Source organism: Meriones unguiculatus, chromosome 11 (genome assembly GCF_030254825.1).
Source record: "Meriones unguiculatus strain TT.TT164.6M chromosome 11, Bangor_MerUng_6.1, whole genome shotgun sequence".
Classification (NCBI taxonomy): Eukaryota; Metazoa; Chordata; class Mammalia; order Rodentia; family Muridae; genus Meriones; species Meriones unguiculatus.
The window spans coordinates 99,579,712-99,599,643 of NC_083359.1; the positions used below are offsets into that span (position 1 = coordinate 99,579,712).

The following is a 19,932-nucleotide window of genomic DNA, read 5'->3' on the forward strand; positions in this document are numbered from 1 at the left end:
GAACTGAACCCAGGTCCTCTGGAAGAGCAGCAAGAGCTTTTAAGCACTGAGGCATTTCTCCAGCAACATCGGAGTCTGCGTTAACTTTTGCTCTTAATTGTAACATACTTCATTGAGTACTTCCTTCACATTCTCTATCACATTTTCTTACAACACACTAGTCTGTTTATTATTATATTCAGTACTCTATCTCAGAGAAACATACTTAATCACGCCTCACAACATTTTTTTAAAAATTATATTTATTTGTGTATACATGCCCGCCGTGGCATACATGAGGCAGTCAGAGGGCAATTTAGAGGAGTCAGTTCTGTCTTCCTACCATGTGGCTTTCGGGGTCCAGACTCAGGTTGGCCTAGCCACCTCCATATCCCTGGTCATACTTCTGAGCGCATCTTTAATTCCTTGTACTGGGCTCCTTCGTATTAACTGCCTTTGACCCCCTTCACTACCCACACCTTTGTTGTCTGATTATCATCAGCTTTTCCTGAAGGTTTTAGCCCAGAGGTCAATGGTATTGTTTCTTCTCATTTATATTTTAATTCCATGATGATGTGGCTCCTCATTTCCTTAAATCTAAGATCACTTTCCCTTCTGTTTCTGTTGTTCACCTGTGTGAGCAGTTTTAAAACGGCTAGCATAACATACATACAGAAGCAATCTAGGGAGATCATTCTGGCTCATGATTCAGGGGATCCAATCCATCACGGCCACAGAACAGCACGGCAGCTGGAGCAACTGGCTCCATGACAGAGGGAGCTTGGTATTTGGCTTGTTGTGTCTCTGTGGTCCAACAAGTACAGAGCTCAGGCAGAAAAGGAAGCCCACTCTAATCCCAAAGCCCATCTCTTGGGGACTCCCCAAAGATCACCACCAGATGGGGACCAAGTATCCCAACACATGAGTTCATAGACGACATCTTGCTTTTAACTTGTACCAGCACCCATCTTTGGGTTTTCAGTTTATTTGACGGGCTCATGCTTTCGTGATGCCGTGCAGCGTGGAGAATGGGAGAGGTGGCCATCTCCTGCCTGAGCTCCCCGAATCCCTCTCACATGGTTCCTGACCATTTCTTGGCATTCATTTCTTGTGTTCATTTTCCCCTTTCTCCTCACACTTGGGTTTCACGTTTGCTTTGCTTTATCTTTTCATTTTGCTCATGTTTGGGCAACTTCATCCCCTTGTAATTGTTCCAAACTTCCTTCTGTTCTCATTTTTCTCCTTTGGTTTCCTGTGCAGAAGGTGAGACAGGGAAGGCTGGCGGGCAGAGCAACCAGGCTCTGTCTGCCGTGTCTCTGGACCTGTGTCAGCAGTCAGTCTTCCAGTTTGGATAGCACACACAGTTCCTTCAGGGAGGCAGAACCTTCGCATTGTTGACCAAATTTAGCTTGTTGCCCTGGAGCCTTCACTTTGGCCGAAAATCAGTCCAGTTCTTCACTTCCCCCATCTTACCCCTTTCCTCCACAATGGCAGCCTCTGACTTTCCAGTCGCAGTGGGAAATGCAAAAGTAAAAATAAAAAAATAAAAAAATTAGCAAAAACTCTGCATTTAAAGATGGGGAGAGATCAGGGACAGAGTCCGCTTCCATCAACCTCCAGGGCTCATAAAATGTCTCTAGAAATAAGAAAAGAAAAGCGTTGCAGATGGGTGTCACGCCTGTCACCAACTTGAAGTCCTCCGGCTGCCTTCAGCCACGGGAATGGTTTGCTCCTTTTTGCATCCACTCAAGTGCACAGCATGAGTCATCTGAGGTTCCAAAACCCAGCAGGACCAAGGTACGATCATGCCCTAACTGGTGGGGCAAAGCTGAGGCAGGGCGTAGACACCCCAGTGGTAGTGTCAGACAGGAGGTCGGGGGGGAAGCCTGGGAAGGTTTACCTTGGGCCATGACTCAGAGCCTGGAAACAATGACTTCAGCGCAGATCGCGACCTGGAAATCAATCTAGTCAGCTGTCTGGGTTGGAAGAGAGATTTCCCAGCTTCCATCCTGCCTTCCTCCAGCCCACTTGGACATGTTTGAGGCCTGGGGTGATGATTTCATCCTGAATCTCCGTGTGCAGTCTCAGGGGCTGCTGGGGTAGCCACAGTCTCTGGGTTGGATAATGGGGGAATCAAGCTGACGTGGCAGGGTTGACTTGGACCTCAAGGGACTTCAGTGACGAAACTGACATGCAGGTCAGAGCCAGGAAAGACTGTCTCCATTGGGCAGATAGGAGTCTGTGTTTTATGGGTTTCCATTCTTCATTCAATTAGCAGAGATTTCAAAGGTAGGCCCGTGGCCAGTTGTCACAAACATAAATTACATTCATTAATGACACAAATGGCTGTCTATTGCTAAATAAACACTAATTTTACTGTAGCTAATAACCTTTTAAAAAATTATTTGCTACAGTGAGTAAATATGTCTGTCCATGTTGGGATATGTCATGTGAATCTGGGTAGTCTCCTCATGTCCTCCCACCTCAGACCCCTTCAGCACTTGCGGCACAAAAGCGAGGAACTGTGTTTGAATCCGCAGAGCCCACAAGAGGTTGGGTGTGGTAGTGCACAGGTCTGAGATCCCAGTGCTCCAACAGGAGGGTGAGTGGCAGCGACAGGAGAATTCCTGGGAGCCACTGGTTTGGCTAGCTTGGCATCTGCAACAGACAACACCGAGACATGTGAGAGAAGGCGGCTCCTTCCTGCCTCCAGGCCCGACAGGTAACACTGAAATTCACAGTGCAGAGAGCCTTGCCCCTGACTTGTCTCCAGCTAAGCCTCCATCCTCACGGCCTGTTATCTCCTCTGTCTCCTCTCACCTTGCCTTCCTTCCTTCTCAGAAGTCCTGTGAGCTCTACCCACAGCAGCTGAGGAGTGGCGTGAGTGTGGGCTTTAATGCCAGGCCGACTGAGTCCAAACAAGCCTCCACAGCTGTGTGTCAGTTCACCTCTCTGAGTTTAACTGTTCTTATCAGTTTTAAAACACTGAAATGATCTTATTCAATACTTTTCACCCCTTCTTTTTAATAAACCTGAGCATTCACCGCTGTTGGGGCTTTAGGCTGCAGAGGCAAAATGCCTCCTCCCTACGTAGTCTCCTTACGTCCTCCCATCTCAGACCCCCTTCATGACGTTGGTGACCTCATCTCTCAAAGAAAAAAAGAAAAAGTGTGTCACATTTCTCAAGCTGAGGCTAGAAGGTGGTAAAATCAACTTTAGGCCAGTGGTTCAGAACCTTCCTAATGCTGGGACCCTTTCATACAGTTCCTTATGTTGTGGCGACCTGCAGCCATAAAATTATTTTCATTGTTACTTTATAATTTTGCTGCTGTTACGAATCAGAATGTAGGCTTCTGTTTTCTGGTGCCCTTAGGCAACCATTTGCCTCCACACACACACAAAGAAGAAGTGACCCACAGGTTGAGAACCACTGCTTCAGAGGCTTGGCGCAGCCTCTGGGAAAGAAATGAGACAGAATGGAACGGAAAGGCACTGCTGGGGTGTACCACCCTAAATGCTCAGTTACTCCTGTGTTGTGACAGCATCTGACAGGACAACTTAAAAGAGGAAAGGCTTATCTTGGCTCATGGTTTTTGTTGTGGTGGAGGGAAGATGTGGAAAGCAGCTCAGATGATGGTAGCAGGTACATCTGCTAGAGCTGATTCATGTCAGGGCAAACCAGGATCAGGGATGGAGAGGAATCTGCACCGAGCATAACCTTCAAGTGACCACTTCAGGGACCCTGTTCCACCACCTAGACCCTACCTCCCAAAGCTTTCAGAACCTCCCTGAACGGTGCTGACAGATGAGGACCAGTCATTCAGACATGAGCCTGTAAGGGACCCTTCCTTCCTTCCTTCCTTCCTTCCTTCCTTCCTTCCTTCCTTCCTTCCTTCTTTCCTTCCTTCCTTCCTTCTTCCCTCCCTCCCTCCCTCCCTCCCTCCCTCCCTCCCTCCCTCCCTCCCTCCCTCCCTTCCTTCCTTCTTCCTTGCTAGAGATAGAGCAGAGCCCATGCATGCTAGACCAGGGCTCTACCACTGAGCTAGACCTCCGCCCCAAACCTTTATTTCTGTACAAAGAACCTGCTTCATGTGTATCTCCACAGAGACTTGGCCGGTAGGAGACCCAGGAATACGCTGAGTAATGGTATAAAAATGTCTTCCCAAGTAGCTGCCAATTTAAAAAAGTTTTAAAGGCTATTTGTCTGTGGAAGTGGGAGGCAGTGGAGGGCGTCTTATTTTGTAATTTATTTTGGTTTTGCTCTTGCAGAAGACTTCTCACAATACAGTTTATTTATAATTTGTTTGTATTTATTTAAGTAACTTTATAACAAAAATGAGTTTGTTAGCACTAGGATGCCCCTGAGAATACTTTTCCTTTAAAGGTGAGATAAGGAGTTGTCGAACCTTGTATTCTAGTTATAAAACTACTCAGAGAATCAGAATTAAATCTCAGAGAAATTAAAAAGCTTTGCCCCAAATTATACAGCAACTGCATTGCAGCTAACAGCATTTGAAACCTGGGATACCTGACTCCTAAGGCCAAGATTAAGGACAGTGCTCTCTTGTAACATTTTAACTTGCCACGAATAATTTGGCCACAATAGAAACTTAAGTTCTGTATGAATGAAAAGATGATGGAGAATGAAAAGGATGGGTCGGTGGGTGAATGGGTGGGTGGATGGGTGGATGGGTGGGTGGATGGGTGGGTGGGTGGGTGGATGGGTGGGTGGATGGGTGGGTGGGTGTTGGCTAGGTGGACAGATAGGTGGGCGGGTAAGTGAATGAGTGGCTGAGTGGGCTCATTTGGGTACCACCTGCATCTGATCACTGAACTACAGCATTCTGCTGACATTTTTATCCCTGGTGGGGAAATTTGGCTCTATGGATGATGGAGGGCACTCCTTTCCTAAGTAAAAGAATGAAACTTCTCTTTGCTAGCAATGAAGGATTCACAGACGTTTATGGCCAGCAGGCTTCAGCAATCATCTTTTCTAATGCCCTTTTATAGTGAGTGTTTAGATGATTATTTAATGACCATTCCATTTTTTTTTTTTACAACAGGCCAAACTTCATTTCACTTCTTATTTATTTATGTATACATGTTTTGCTCTGCTAAGGATAAAACCCACAGCCTCAGGGACTCCAGGAAAACTCTGTCTCAGTGACATGCACCTAAGGACCTGTAAATCATAGTAGTCTAGCTTATTTGACCTTTTCATCCTTCAATTTCACAGCCTATAAAGCAGAGATGATAATATTATCTACCTCTTGGATTAGCATTATAATGAAATGCTTAATCCATGACATAGAGCGTTGAGAACCGGCACCTTGTACAGATTTAAATAACTAGCAACATGACTATTAGTACCTAATGGCAAAGACTTGGTATTAATAATTGAGTTGCACATCAGTTCCTTAACAATAGAAATTTTATTTATTTGTTTATTTATTTGTTTTTGTTTTGTTTTTTTCAAGGCAGGGTTTCTCTGTGTAGCTCTGGCTGTCCTAGAACTAGCTCTGTAGACCAGGCTGGCATTGAACTCACAAATATACACCTGCCTCTGCCTTCTTGAGTGCTGGGATCACAGGTATGTGCAACCGCGCCCAGCTAATGATGGAATTTTTTAAATCTCTCTTTTTTTTTTCTTTTCTTCCTTTCACTGTGGAGAGTTAGTTTAAACAACACCTTGATTAGACTTAGTTCTTTTGCTGGGGATGGTGGCACACACCCAGTCCTACGGAGGCAGAGGCAAGTGGATCTCTGTGAGTTCAAGGCCAGCCTGGTCTACAAAGTGAGTGCTTTTACACAGAGAAACCCTGTCTCAATAACAGAACAAAATTTAGTTTTCTTTTCCTTCCTCCCTCACATCTTTCCTTCTTTCTGAGACAAGGTCTCCTGTAGCTCAGGTTGTCCTTATGGTTGCATATAGCCAAAGTCAATCTTAACGCTTTATTTTCCTGCCTCTACTTCCCAAGTGAGAACTACAGTTTTGGGATTTTGTCTAAATGAGGTCTCTACTCTGTGCTGTTAAACAGCATCTACAAGATGGGGCCAAGCCGTGTGCTCTTGAGGGAGTGCTCCCTGGAAAAATGGCCCAGCCTTCCTCCCCTCTTACCATCTGTCATGCCTTGAATGGTCCATTTGTGCTATGCTGCTTCTTGGTCTGTTTTCTTTGGAAGAAATGTTTGTTTCTGACATCAGCGTGTGGGCATCTAGGCATACTTTGGGTGGGTTTCGGTTCTCCAAGTGATGTGGGTTGGTAATGGTGTCACCCACAGTGAGAGCATTTGGATGGGAAGATTCAGGCACAGCCTCTGGTCCCAGTGTTCTTTGGGTGGGTTTCGGTTCTCCAAGTGATGTGGGTTGGTAATGGTGTCGCCCACAGTGAGAGCATGTGGATGGGAAGATTCAGGCACAGCCTCTGGTCCCAGTGTTCCTGGAGGAAATACTGTTCTCAAGCTGTGTCTTCAGGGTGCTTTCTGGGTATTCTGTGACTCTAGAGAGGCTGGACCCTGGACCAGGAGGGAAAACACCAGCCTCAGGCTCCATCTTCTCAGTTCTTCCTTAGCAGGAGGACATGGCCTCTCAGCAGGGAAGAGGGCAGCCCAGGAGAAGCTCCTCCCCTCCTTCCTGCCCTCCCATACAAGCTTTAGCTTAGCATACCACAGTGCACAAAATAGATTGAGTTAAGGTTTACTTTGCTTTTGTTTTTTCTTTTTGAGACAGGGTCTGAGATTACAAACCAATCTCCCACTCCTCATCCTACCCCCTTCCCTCAAGTTCTGGGATTCCAAACCTACACCACTAAGCTAGATACCTTTAATGACAACCCAAAAATCTTCTCTTTTGCTGGGAGGGCTGGAACACCATAGAGGGAAAGATGTTCCAGCAGGTAATAAGAAGTGAACCTGTCAATCCCAGGACTCAACAAGTAAAGGCAGGTGGGTTTCTGTGAGTTCTGGGCCAGCCAGGGCTACACAGTGAGTGAGATCCTGCAGAAGGAGGAAGAAGATGAGGAGGAGGAAGAAGAAGAGGAAGGGAGGAGGGACAGGGGAAGGAAGAGGAGGAAAATAAAATCTATATAGAAGTCAGAACCAGTTGGCTCTGGCTGTGATGTTTACCACAGCAGCAAAAGCAAACTAGAACACATAGCTATCAATCAACTTCTCCATGTGCCCGAGAACATCATTCTTTGCTCTCCTCCCTACCTCCTGAGCCCCTCTCATCCTTTATTGTAGCCTCACCAAGCCCTAGCCTCTCTGTGTAAATGCCCTTGTACGTAATGTATCCTTGCTATTAGAAGACTTCCTTTGCTGCCTGCCAAATGTCTATTCACCCTTATGGCCCAGTGAAACCCTGCCCTTGCCTGATGTATTTTTACCCCTTCTTTGAGCCCAAGGTCAGCCCACACCTGTGATTCCCAGGTACTTAGACAGCAATGAGACCACAAACCACGCTGAATGGTAATTCTGTTTAAGCCCAGCTCCCTTCTGAGTCTCTCTGAGTGCTCTGAAGACAAACACCACCCTTCTTCATTGCCTTTTTTTTTTTTTTTTCTGCCTGGAAAACCCAGTAATGGTTTGATGGATATGTGAAAGGCATTAATAACAATGCCCAGGGCTAAAAACAAGATGCTCATAAACTGGGAAGCAGCTACATAGGCTATGTTGGTGGAAGTGCTGTGGGCACTTGAAACTCTGCCTTCGGACAGTTTGCAAGCAGTGGAGATATAATCTCTGCCTTCCCTTCACTGTGAGGGAAAGGAGAAATGGAGGCATGAAAAACTTCCTCTTCCTGACAGAGATAGCTTCTGTGCTGTGTTAGAATGTTGCAAGGTGACATATTTTAAACTTCTGTCCTTAAAGACTCAGGACGGAAATAAAACCTCCTTTCCCATTCCTAAAACCTTACATGGCCTGGGCACGCAGCACCCATCCCTAACCCCAAGAGTATTGGAAGTCGAAGATTTGCAGCCACCCTGGACCATGTGAAAAAAAAAAAAAACAAAAACAAAAAAACAAAAACAAAAACAAACAAACAAAAAAAACAACAAAAAACTGAAATGATAATTCTTGCTTTCTTTCCCTCTTCCTGGACTTCTTGTTGGAGCCCCTTCAAAAACCAGGCCCACTGTATCAAAGCCTCAAGGAAAACTGCTGCACAGAAGCTTCCTGGAAATCCCACACTCACGATCCTGTTCTCACCTTTTACTCTTGTCCTCCAGATGTCATGCAAGCACATCTACGCAGAGGGGGGTACTTCTCATAGCACCGATCGTTTACGCTGTCTGTCAATGACAGGGTGTCTTAGCTGGGGTTACTATTGCTGTGAGGAAACATCATGACCGAACCAACTTGCAGAGGAAAGATTTACTGGGCTCATGCCTCCACATTACAGCTCATCATCGAAGAAAGGCAGGACAGGAACTCAGAGCAGAACCTGGGTACAGGAGCTGATGCAGAGGTCATGGAGGGGTGCTGCTTCCTGGCTTGCTCCTCATGGCTTGCTCAGCCTGCTTTCTTACAGAACCCAGGACCCTCCTCCCAGGGGTGGCACCACCTACAATGGGCTTGGGCCGTCACCATCTGTCACTATTTAAGAAAATAGCTGGGCAGTAATGGTGCATGAATGTCTTTGAGCCCAGCACTCGGGAGGCAGAGGCAGGCAGATCTTTGTGAGTTCAAGGCCATCCTGGACTTCACAGTTAATTCCAGGACTGCCAAGGCTACACAGAGAAACCTTGTCTTGAAAAACAAAACAAAGAAAGAAGGGAAAAGAAAATACCTGATCGCTGGATCTTATAGAGGTATTTTCTCAATTGAGGTATCTTTTCTGATGACTCTAGCCTGTGTCAAGGTGACATAAAACCAGCCAATAGGCATGGGATGGAAGCTATCAGTGGAAAAGCACCTATCTTGCACATGTAAAGTCCTGGGTTCAATCCCTAGCTGCCCTCCACACCCCAAACAAACAAAACAAAAACCAGACATTTTCATTCACAGACCCAATTATTGTCTTAACCTAAAATGTTGCCCCCAGGCTAATGTTTGGGAGCTGTGTTCCCCCAGCAGGCGGTGCTACGGAGGGAGGCTGGTGATCCTTGCTGGGGAAACTGGGATTGGAAGCTGCTCAGCCCTGGCTTGTCTGTTTCCAGGTCCGACATGATGTGAACTGCCTCAGCCACAGGCTCCTGCAGCCCTGAACTGGACTGCTCACCCTCTTCACTAAAGCAGGTGGCAGGCTCTGAGACCTGATCTCACAGATCTTTCTTTTCTTACGTCATTTGTGTTAGGGCTCATCCCAGTGACATAAAAGTAATGTGTGGAGAAAGGCTTAGTGTAAGATCTCAGGGTCAGGATCTTCAACGACAGCAGACAATATGGTTTTAACTTAAAATACAGTCTGTGTGTGTTTGTGTGTGTATCTGCCTGTCTCTCACTGCGTGTGTGTCTCTCTCCGTCTCTGTGTGTAATGTGTCTGTCTCTGTGTGTGTGTTCAGATGTGGAAGTCAGGTGCTGTCCACCTTTTTTTGTTTGTTTGGTTTGGGGTTTGTTTGTTTGAAAAGGAAAAAGGCTCTCAGTAGCCTGGAGCTCACAAAGTAAGCTAACAAGCCCCAGAGATCTGCCTGTCTCTGCCTTCCCAGCGCTGGGATCACAAGTGAGAGCCATTGTGTCTGCCACTTTGTTTGTTTTATTTTGTTTTGTTTACATGAGTTCTGGGGAATCAAACTCACATCCTCATGCCTGTGAGACAAGCATTTAATGGACTGAGCTATCTCCCTAGGCCTAAAGTACGGTCCTGACATGATGTTTCAGCCGGGGTATTCACGTGTGTGAGATTGCATTTAGATCTACGCAGTGGGATCTCAATCGGAAACGAATAACTGTATCAGTGTCCACAGGGAAGCGGAGCATTCCTTGGGTTTCACTGTAAAAATATTTCCAATCAGCTTGAGTTTCCCTTTCCAGCCTCTCAGATCTCCCTTGAGAACCCTCTGCCTGATGATTCTACATGGTGTGAAGTCCACAGTCAACGCTAACCATCACACTTGGTTACCAGGCTGCTGTTACTGGGACACAGTCAACCTTTGTGGGGGGGCAGTCTGAGGAAGATAAGTCCTCGGGACCCTACCCACTTCCTTAATTTTTGGTCTCTGGCTCCCCTGAATGAATGGCTGCTCTCACAGCCACATTACTGGCACGATAAACTGCGCCACCCTAGAGCCACAGGGCCAAGAGGTCACGGACCTCTTGAACCCAAACAATCTTCCTTTTTATAAGTTGACTGATTTAGGCATTTAGTCATCAAGTAACAGCAGCCCCACAGCCCCATACCTGGAATTAAAATGAACACACATTCTTATAATAATTCTGTGGTTTTTTTTTTTTAAGACCAAAAGTTCCAGAATTCTCACTACAGAGCTCACAGGAAACCCATTAGTAGGCCAGGCAGACACTGGTCCTTCAGTGGGTATGTAAGTACCTGCTCTATTGGAGGCATTGCAAATACAAATAGCGTAAGGCATCAAAAAGGAGGAGACAAAGGGATGCAGAATGCCAGGGGTGAGCTTAGTCAATATTGGATGAGTGGAAGAATAAAGAATGAGCTATTATGACGTCGGGTGTGCTCAGAAATGCATCTAACTAGGAGTGGGGGCAGGGCAGGGGAAGTGAATGTTCTCTTCCCTATATCAACTGGGATCACAACCTTGCTGTTTGCATTTGCTCTCTGGCATTCCGTCACTTGATGACGATGGCAGAGGGCAGCAAAACTGTGTGTGCATAATTAGCCTTTAGATAAGCATTTCGATAAGTGCTTACATAAGTGTTTTTCTGTGCGGATGCACAAGTGTGTGTGTGTGCACGTGTGTGTGTGTGTGCATCTGTGTGCGCGTGTGTGTGTAAGGGGATGCAAATGTGTGTGTGGGCATGTGTGTGTGTGTGTGTGTGTGTGTACACATGGAGGACAAAGTGGATGATTGGGTTAGGCGGAACAAAGCTGTTCTAAGCCAGCACAAAGAGGTACAGGTTTGTGGGTGGGAATCCCTGAACTCATGTGCCTAAGGATGGACACAGAGCTAATCAGGGCTAATCAGAGCTAATCGGGGACACCTCAGGCTAGTGAGGGCAACTTTCTGTCTCTCTCCATGGTTTGCACGAGGCAGTTTCCACTCAGCACCTAGGTTCCATGTCCTCTTGTCTCTCCACACATTCGTTGTTCATTCTTGGCCTCTCCCTTAGAGCTGTCCCTTGGGCCTCACGAGCCCGAAGTTTTCCTCACTTGGTATCTGTGACATGGATTCTGAAGAATCCAACTGTACGTCTTGTGTTTCCATGCCAGGGTGCCAGCCAGCCTGTGGATGGCACTATTGTTCGCCACGGTCTAGTCAACTGTGGGCTCAGAATCAGTACACTGGTACCGAGCATCTCCTTACAGGAACCTGGCCCAGTCTCTCGGCGTGGCTGTGGGCTGCCGGCTGGCATCTGTGACGTAGCTGGATATGCCTGAATATGTGCCTAGCTGTCTGGGTGTGGGGCTTGTTTTGATTCTGAAGCTACAACAGAGAGGATGGCTAGACAGGCTCACGGGGCGCCTCCCTCAACTGCTGCTGTTTATCTGGAGGGAAAACGGCGCCAGGCTAAGAATAAGAGCCCTGGAAAGCCCAAGAACCTCACACTGAGTTCGTGCCGTGCACAAGGCAGGGTTTGTCCTAGAAGTAACTCTTGAATCTTTTTTGGAAGTTGGTGCTAGCGGGTTGAGGGTCTACTCTTTAAGAAGGCATAACGTTTGGGGTGTTTAACATGCACTGCTTAATAGCTTTTCCTAAGAATGCTCAGAGGCAGGATTATAATGTGTGCTGTTTGACAGATATAAAGCCAAGTTCCGGTTACCTGCGCAGGGGTACACCGCTACATCAGGAAGAAGCTCAGCACTGGCTGAAAGGTGGGCCTGGTGTGTTCTGGATGTCCTGGTGTCCCCATTAGACTGGAGGGCAGAAACTATGTTCCCTGTATCGATCATGGGCCTGACACACAGTTCACATTCTATAGTGGATCACCTAAATGACTGCTTTCTTGCATTCATCAAGGGGAAGGTGAGTTATACAAAAGAAGGAACCTGGGAATAGGACTGAGACAGAGGACAGCGCAAAGACGCTCTGCTGTTTCTGGCCAAGGCCTGGGAGTAGATGGGATGACCTCCCTTAGGGACTAAGCTTGGCCTCAGTCATGCCTTGGCCCCATGGGGTTTATGGAGTGAGGGAAAGGCTGATGAGACCTTTGCCCCAGCCAAGCGCAGTAGTGGAACAGTCTTTCAGCTCTCTGCAGCTGGGGAGCTGGCTCCTTTCCTGGTGTACTGCTTCCTCGGTTCTTTTGAATAGCCACTGATGGCCTGATTTGGTTCTAAAGTTTCTCGTTTTAACAAGCATGTATAGACCTATTCAGTGTGGGGCTGAAAGTCTAAGGGTGGGGAGGGAATTAAACTAGGGTCCTAGCCCTTGAAAAGCCCCGGTAGAGGACAAAGATAGGGACATTAACTGTTACTGTACAGTGCCCCAAATAACAGACTTACATAGAAAATGGAATAAGGACATGTTAGTGTTAGTTCATGAAATACACAGTAAATACATCAAGAAACGACTCCACATCAGTGATGGCTAATCTTGGTTGTCAACTTGACATGCTGGGTAGAAAGAACTTTTCCTCTTTCCCCCTGGCCTGCAGGCTTGTGTGTAAGGCATTTTCTTGATTGCTGTTGAGGTGGGAGGGCTCAGCCCACCATGGGCGGTACCATTCCCTAGGCAGGAGGGCCTGCCCTGCGTAAGAAAAGTAGGTGACTAGAAGCCTGAGGGCAAACCTGTGTTCCTTCTTGCTGTCGACTCCTGGTGTGAGTTCCTGCCTCACTGTCCCTGCATGATGAACTGTAAGCCAAATGAACCCTTCCCTCTCTCAAGTGCCTTTGTTCAGCATTTCATGGCAGCACCAGAAAGCAAACTAAGTTGACATTTTACCAAGAAGGTATGTAAGAATATGTCAGGTGTGGTACCGGGCAGGGGCCAATAGCATTCTCTTCAAAGGCTGCATCTGTCCGTACTGTGCGTGTTTTTAGCTGCTTGGTTTTGGTTTGTTTGTTGTTGTTGTTTGTTTGTTTTTAAGCGGGGTCTTGTTATGTTGCTCCAGCTGGTCTTGAACCCCTGATATTCATGCCTCAGTCTCCTGGGTGCCGAGATAATAGGTCTCTATCACTATGCCTGGCTTTTTTAAAAGGTACCTTGCTATGGCTGATAGTAAACAAGGTGTCCGTATTTACCAACTTATTTATTAAGTGAGCTTTTAATTCATTAAGTAAAATCAACTCATTGCTCATTTTTCCATTTGATAAGTTTTCACACATGCATATCCTTATGAAATCAGCTCTATAACCGGGAGAGTGAACACACAGCTGAGGGGATGGCTTGGCAGTTAAAAAGCACTTGCTGCTCTTCCAGAGGACATGGCTCCCAGCACCCAGGTCAGGTAGCTCACTACCTGTGTAACTCCAGTGGCAGGGTATCTGACCTTCCCTTCTCCTCACCGTGTGTACCCACATACACGTGGCATACATACACACATAAATAAAAATAGAAGTAAATATTTTTGTAAAGATACTTCCTCTGTCTCTTTGCCTTTCTCATTTCTTGCCCCTCCTCCACAGCCAGATATGTCCAGACAATTACCCGTCTGCTTTCTGTCACTACTCCTTGTGATTTTTTTTTCTCTAAATGAAATAATATAGGAAATACTTTTTTATCCTGATTTATTTCATTCAGCTTAGTTATTTAAAGCTTCCCCCCATGTTGTGATGGCCAAGAGTCCTTCCTCTTCCTCATGAGCAGTGCTCCAGAATATAAACAGCATCACCTAGCACTTTTATATACATATACATAGTACTATTTTTTAATTCAAATAAAGCAGCTATGCATATCTGTGCATATATATGCATATATGTACGTGTGTGTGTATATATATATATATATATATTTACCAGTCCCAAAGAGTGAGCCCAGAACATTTCACATGCTAAGCAAGCACTCCTCCACTGAGCTATATTCCCACTTTTATTTTTTTTCACTAACACTTAAAAATTACTGTTGTTCTTTTTCTGTGTTCTTTGTACTGTTGAAGATAGTGACTCACTCTGTATCCCAGGCTGGCCTTTAACTTCAGAACCTCCTGCCTCTGCCTTCTGCATGCTGAGATTATAACTATGAACCACATACCCACTTCTGTACATTTTGAACTTTTAAGTTATGGTGTGGTGCGATTAATCTGTATGTAGCTAAGAAGTACTGGGGCTGGGAGATGGCTTAGTTGGCACAGTACCTGCCACTGAAGCACACAACCTGAGTTTGGATTCCCAGCACTCATCTGAAAGGCCAGGAGTGCTGGTATGAACCTGAAATCCCAGTCCTGGAGGTGAGGGCTGTGGACATAGTTGGACCCTTGGAACTAGCCATGCCAGGGGAGTGAGAGACCTTGTCTGGAAAAGTTTGGGAAGAAAAGGAAGAAGGAAAGAAAGAAAGAAAGGAAGGAAGGAAGGAAGGAAGGAAGGAAGGGAGGGAGGGAAAGAAAAAAAGGAAGAAAGAAAGGAAGATCTATATTGGTCTTTGACTTCCACATGCACATCTCTACATGTCTACATCCATAAAGACATGTACATACCACACACACACACACACACACACACACACACACACAGATTTGTTTACCTAAAGTGTCAAGAGGTTTTCCGTTTTTCTCTTGGAGACAAGGTCTCATGTGTAAGAGGCTGGCCTTGAACTTGCCATGCAGTACCACCTCCACTGCACTGGTATTAGAGCCGCATGCCACCACACCTAGTTTATGTGGCCCTAGGGCCCAGACCCCACTTTGTGAAGGCTAGGCATTTTACCTCCTGAACAACACCCCAGCCCCTCCTACATGTTCTTATGAAAATTTTACGTTTTTATATATATTTAAAGACACCCCCCCCCCCATTTTATTCTATGTGCACGGGTGTTTCACCTGTATGTGTGTGTTCACACATGCATGCTGTGCCTGTGGAGGCCACAAGGGGGTTTGGATTCCCTGGGAGGTACCGATGGTTGTGAGCCACTGTGTGGGTGCTGGGAATTGAACTCAGGTGCTCCAGAAGAGTAGCCTGAGGACCCTCGTTTTATAGTAACTTCTGAAGCAGGTGATGTTAGTTTTTCTATTTTCTTTTGTCAAAGCTGTTTTGCCTCATCTAAATCCTTGTGTTTCCCTGTGACGCTTATGAAATAAAAACAAATCAAAATCCACTGGGATGTTGTGTTTGCGTGACATCAAGAATATTGAGTCCTCTAATCTAAGAACATGGTATATCGATCCATTTATCTCGGCAGTGTTTTGTGGGTTTTTTTTTTTCCCTAAAGGAGTTATTCATGATCTATCATGCTTATCCCTAAATATTTCACAGTCTTTGACATTATTACAAAGGTGCTATTACTGTAAGCATTTTTAAATTTCTGAGAGGCATACAACGGGCCAAATTTATTGATCTTCTGCCCTTCAACCTTGCTGTTAAAAGGTAATTACCTGGTCAAGTCCTAACTCCAGCACCTCAAAATGAGATTACAGTTTGCTTTTGGACAGCAATTAAGGTTAAGCTAGGTATGCTGTGCCCTAATCCAATACGACTGGGGACCTTGCAAGAAGGGGAAATTAACCTTGGTGCTCACAGAGGAAAATCACGTGAGGATCGAGCAAAGACAGTCTTCTGTAAGGCAAGAGAGGGGCCTCAGAAGAAGACCAACCCCACCAGCCCTAAGAAAAAACAAGTCTCTGTTGTTTCAACTAACCAGGTTGTGGTTCTTTCTTAGCAACAACAATTTATAACACGTTTCCTAAATTTGTTTATGTTTCTAGTAGCTTTTTGTTAGTTCCACTAGATTTTTTTGAAGACATGCATATTATCTAATATATATATATATATATATATATATAATAGTTTTGCTTCTTTCAGTTTAAATGCCTTCTGTTTCCTTCTTGTGTGACTCCACCATCAAGTAGAGTCTTTGTCTTTTGAGACAGGGTTTCACGTAGCTCAGACTAGCCTTGAATTTGCAATGTATTTGCCACTGGAACGTTGGGATTATAGGCGCGTGCCACCTCACTCAGCTTTCTGAGTACAATGCTGAACAGAAGTGGAAAGCGCAGACACCCCAACCTCCTCGTTGTAAAGCACAGCTGCCCAGCCCTTCCTTGTTAAGTGCGATGCTGGTGGAAGGTTTTACACAGCTACCCTTTTTTACATACGGATTTTATAGCTCTGATCGTTAAAATACCATTCCAAAAGTGAGTAAATGAGGTCTCAGAAAAGTTAGGGAGTACCTAGCTGTAAATAACCGGTGCAAGGAGCAGCAGCAAGCACGGACTTTGTGAACGGTTGCCCTGGCATTGGTCAAGCTTTACCAGCTGTGGTATTGGGAGTGGGAGTTGTGCGCATGTTGGCCAAAGGTCTTGTCATTTTGGGCTTTTCTGTCTTGTGTAAATGAGGCCTGTAACAGCGCCTACCTGACAGTGTTTTTATAAGGTTGAAAACAACGTAAATTGTGTTTTTCTTTCTCTGGTGTGTGTGTTAGGGGCAGGGCAGGGGTTGCTGGGACAGCATCTCAGGTAGCCCAAGATGACTTCAAACGCTCTAGGTAGCTGATGGTGACCTTTGAACTTCTTATCCTCCTTCCTCCACCTCTGCAGTGCTGAGATTACAGGTGTGTATCACTGTGCCAACAGGCCTGGCTTAGGTGGTGCTGAGGATCAAATGCAGGGCCTGGTGCATGCTGGGAAGGCATTCTGTCACCTATTTTATATCCCCAGTCCTGTATTCACAGCCCTAAAACAGTGTCTGGAGAGTAACGAATTCTACATTGAAATGTTACCTTCGTTTTGTGGGAGCCAGCTGGATTCATGCTGACCTCCAAATTTGGGACTTTCACCCAACCAAGCCCTCTCCATGTCACTGAATTATCACCCAGTCATCCCTTGCATCCAAGTCACAAGTCCCATCTACAGTGTCCTACCTGACAGTCGCTGGTAAGCCTAGGACTACTCAGAGATTAAGCGCACATTCGGGAAGCACGTTCTCAGCTCGGGAAGGCTGACGGAGTCGCCTGTGTGAGGTGATAGCAGCTGGACCACCCTCTCAGCAGCTGGGAAGGCCGTCCTCCGTGTTCCGTGTGTGCTCTGCTACACTCTTCAGTTGCTTCTGCGGTGACACCTGTCATGGTTCTTGGGCAATCACGTCTCAGATTAGACTTCAGAGCTTGAGTCTTCTGGGCTGGATAACCCTTCTTCTTGCCACTAGGGACGGAGAGGAGTATAGATAGAGGTGGCTTCTTTGTCTCGGGATAACTCTAGAAAAAACCTCGCCTCATTGCGGATGGGAGGAAAATCAGGTTCAGTCCTTTCAGGGCATGTTTTTAAAGAAAAAAAAAATCAGAAAGGACGAGTCTGATTGCAGGAATCCTTGGTTGGAAAAGCTCTTGGTGTGGAATTTGCTTGAGTCTTTTCCTGACCAAGCAGCAGGTTGCTTTGTTCACTTCCACAGTGCTGTTACATAAACAAGCAAGAAGCCAGCCGTCCTTTGCCTCAGGCAGGCAGGTTTTCCATCTGAATTTTGGCTAATCAGGATACAGGGGCAGATTCAAGCTTTGGATCCTTAAATCTCCTGAGCCTCACAGCTGTGTTTTCCTGTTTCACAAATGTTAAGGGTTTAAGATTTAGGGAATTATGCAAAACACACTTGCAGTGCTGGGCTTAATTCTGTGTGTGTGTGTGTGTGTGTGTGTGTGTGGTGGGGTTCCCCTGCCCCGTAAAGTTCATTGGTGCCCTCCCCATTTATTTGAGGGTGGAGTTGAACGCTTGAAAACAGGAAAATTCACAGGAGACTGAGCAAGCGGCTCCAGATATCGATCAGGCCACAGCTCCAGGACCATGCTTTTTCTTAAAATAACTTTGAGAACTGAGTGCAAAAATATGCGAGTGGCACAGTCGCTTTGAGCATTTATAGACAAATGCATAGCGCGGAGCTCCTTCACACATCCACCAGCCACACTGCAAGCCCTTCAGCGGCTCCCAGCCTTCCAAAATTACTTCCCCGATGCACTAACAATCTGCAACTCTGCAAGGAAATGCCCTGTAACAGACCTTCTAAACGTTGCCTATTGTGCGGTGTACAAGCACGAAAGCTGTTCGTGCAGGCTCTTACCTCCTTCTACACGCCGAAAGCTCCCTCACTAGCGCCTTTGTTTAGCACAAATACTCAAAACTTTATTAAAAACAGCTTTCAAAAGGAGCTTTATAAACTAGACACCAGCAAAGTTGAGAGTGGAAAATAAATCGTATAGCTTTAACCCGCAGAAGTTAAAAGCCCTTTTTTTTTTTTTTTTTGGTTAGCTAACAATGGAAACTTTTTTTTAAAAGTGTTTCCCTCCCTCGGTCTTGCCAAGCAATAGAAAAAAAAAAAAAAAAAAAAAAAAGAAAAGAAAAACTTGTTCCGCTGAGTTCAACCCCAGACAGGCTCACAACTTCCTTCCTGCTTTCCTCCCCCAAGCCCCCGCCTTTCTGCCTCCTCCCCCAACCCCCAACTTTTTTTTTTTTTTTTTTTAAATCTTACATTGAACAAACACTGAAGTAGCCGGGAGCAGACGCTGACAGCGGTCGTGTCTCCAACCAAGCAAGAAGCCGCGCAGGGTCGGCCTGGCGTTGGCCCCTCCGGGATCGCCTGGCCCCTGCGCCGGAACATTCTCCCTTCTTGCACCCCACATTTTTCTCCTTCCATAAGTTGTTGCGGAAATCCCTTGGGGACTTTTTGTTTTTTGCTTTAAGCCACCTGGTCTGTGGGAGCCCCGAGTCCCTGAGGCATGTCGCCGGCACGGGACCTGGGAGTTTGAGCAATTGCAGGTAAGCGTGGCGGCTCCTTCCCGGCCCTTGCTTCTGAGCCCTCTTTCCGCTCCATCCGTGCTGGGGCCGCTCTGGGTGTTCCGGGGTCCGAACGCAGCGCAGAGGGGAGGGCGTTCGGTTTGGGAGTGTGGCATGGAGCGACCCTGGGGGCAGCGGAGACGAGCCGCCTCTCCCACCGCCTTCCGGGCCGCCGCGCCGCCTCCCCGGCGCGCTGCAGGCGTCCGGGGCTCGCACTGCCGGGCGGGCGGCTCCGCCGGCGCCGGGCGAGGCTGCCCGGGATGCGCGAGGCCCTGCCCTCGGCTGCACCGCTCCGGGGGGCTTAGTTGTCGGACTCGGCGGGGCTGCAGATTCTCAGGCCTGTACGCTCGGGAGGCCTCCGGGCTGCAGCCGCGCGAGCAAGCCGGGAGTTCCTCGGAGGGGTGTGGGTCCCGGAGCCTGCGGGGTTAGCTGGGTCTTTGCTGAGAGGATGCACGCAGGACGGAGAGGCTTGCGGGCATGCACGGCCTTACACCCCCTACACACACACGCTGCAGGGGGTGAGGGGACCGTAGGGGGCCTCCAGTATCGATTCCGGTACAGGATACTGCGGAGTTTTGGTCCCGGGCGCGCGCGCACGCGCGCGCCTGAGCCCACTTTCACAAAACACACTTGTTTGGAGACGGACAGGCATCAAGCTAAGTGCTTAAAAGTGCCCTGCGCTCTCCCAGGCCTTTCATAGGCCGAGAGTCACAGCCCTAAGCCCCAGGGTCAGGAAAGAAAACGGCGGGCACCCCAGCGCCCTTCCAGGTCTCGGCTCAAGCAGCGGTTTGGGGAAGGCGGGTCCGGGTCAGGTTCCCTGTGACTTGGTCCCTGTCGTCCTGAGAGGGTGGAGCAGTGATGCCTGTCATCCTCGATAGCCGGTGCTTGCCCTGGCCAAAGGCACCTGGCCAGCCTCTCACAGGGACCCAGCGGTTGGACCTCCTCCCTCGGCCATCCCGCGTGGCTGCCGTGA

At 47.2% G+C, this 19,932-nt stretch overlaps 2 protein-coding genes across 3 annotated transcripts in view; one reads left to right on the top strand and one right to left on the bottom strand.

The window, feature by feature from the left end:
• Positions 1–225: 225 nt before the first annotated feature.
• On the bottom strand, positions 226–19,914 carry LOC132646548 (uncharacterized). The gene is made up of 3 exons (XM_060365099.1): positions 19,880–19,914; positions 18,655–19,376; positions 226–2,637 (listed from the first exon to the last, which is right to left on the bottom strand). Exons 1-3 carry the CDS (start codon positions 19,912–19,914, stop codon positions 2,474–2,476), a joined length of 921 nt encoding a protein of 306 aa, XP_060221082.1. The 3' UTR covers positions 226–2,473.
• Positions 18,807–19,932, top strand: part of Itpkb (inositol-trisphosphate 3-kinase B) — an 88,149-nt gene continuing 87,023 nt past the window's right edge. Inside the window, exon 1 of one of the 2 annotated variants that reach the window (XM_021654927.2) lies at positions 18,807–18,941. The gene's annotated coding sequence lies outside the window, so the exon portion shown is untranslated. Of the gene's footprint in view, positions 18,942–19,352; positions 19,728–19,932 lie in introns of those variants that run through there. The other variant, XM_060364810.1, reaches the window with a different exon arrangement.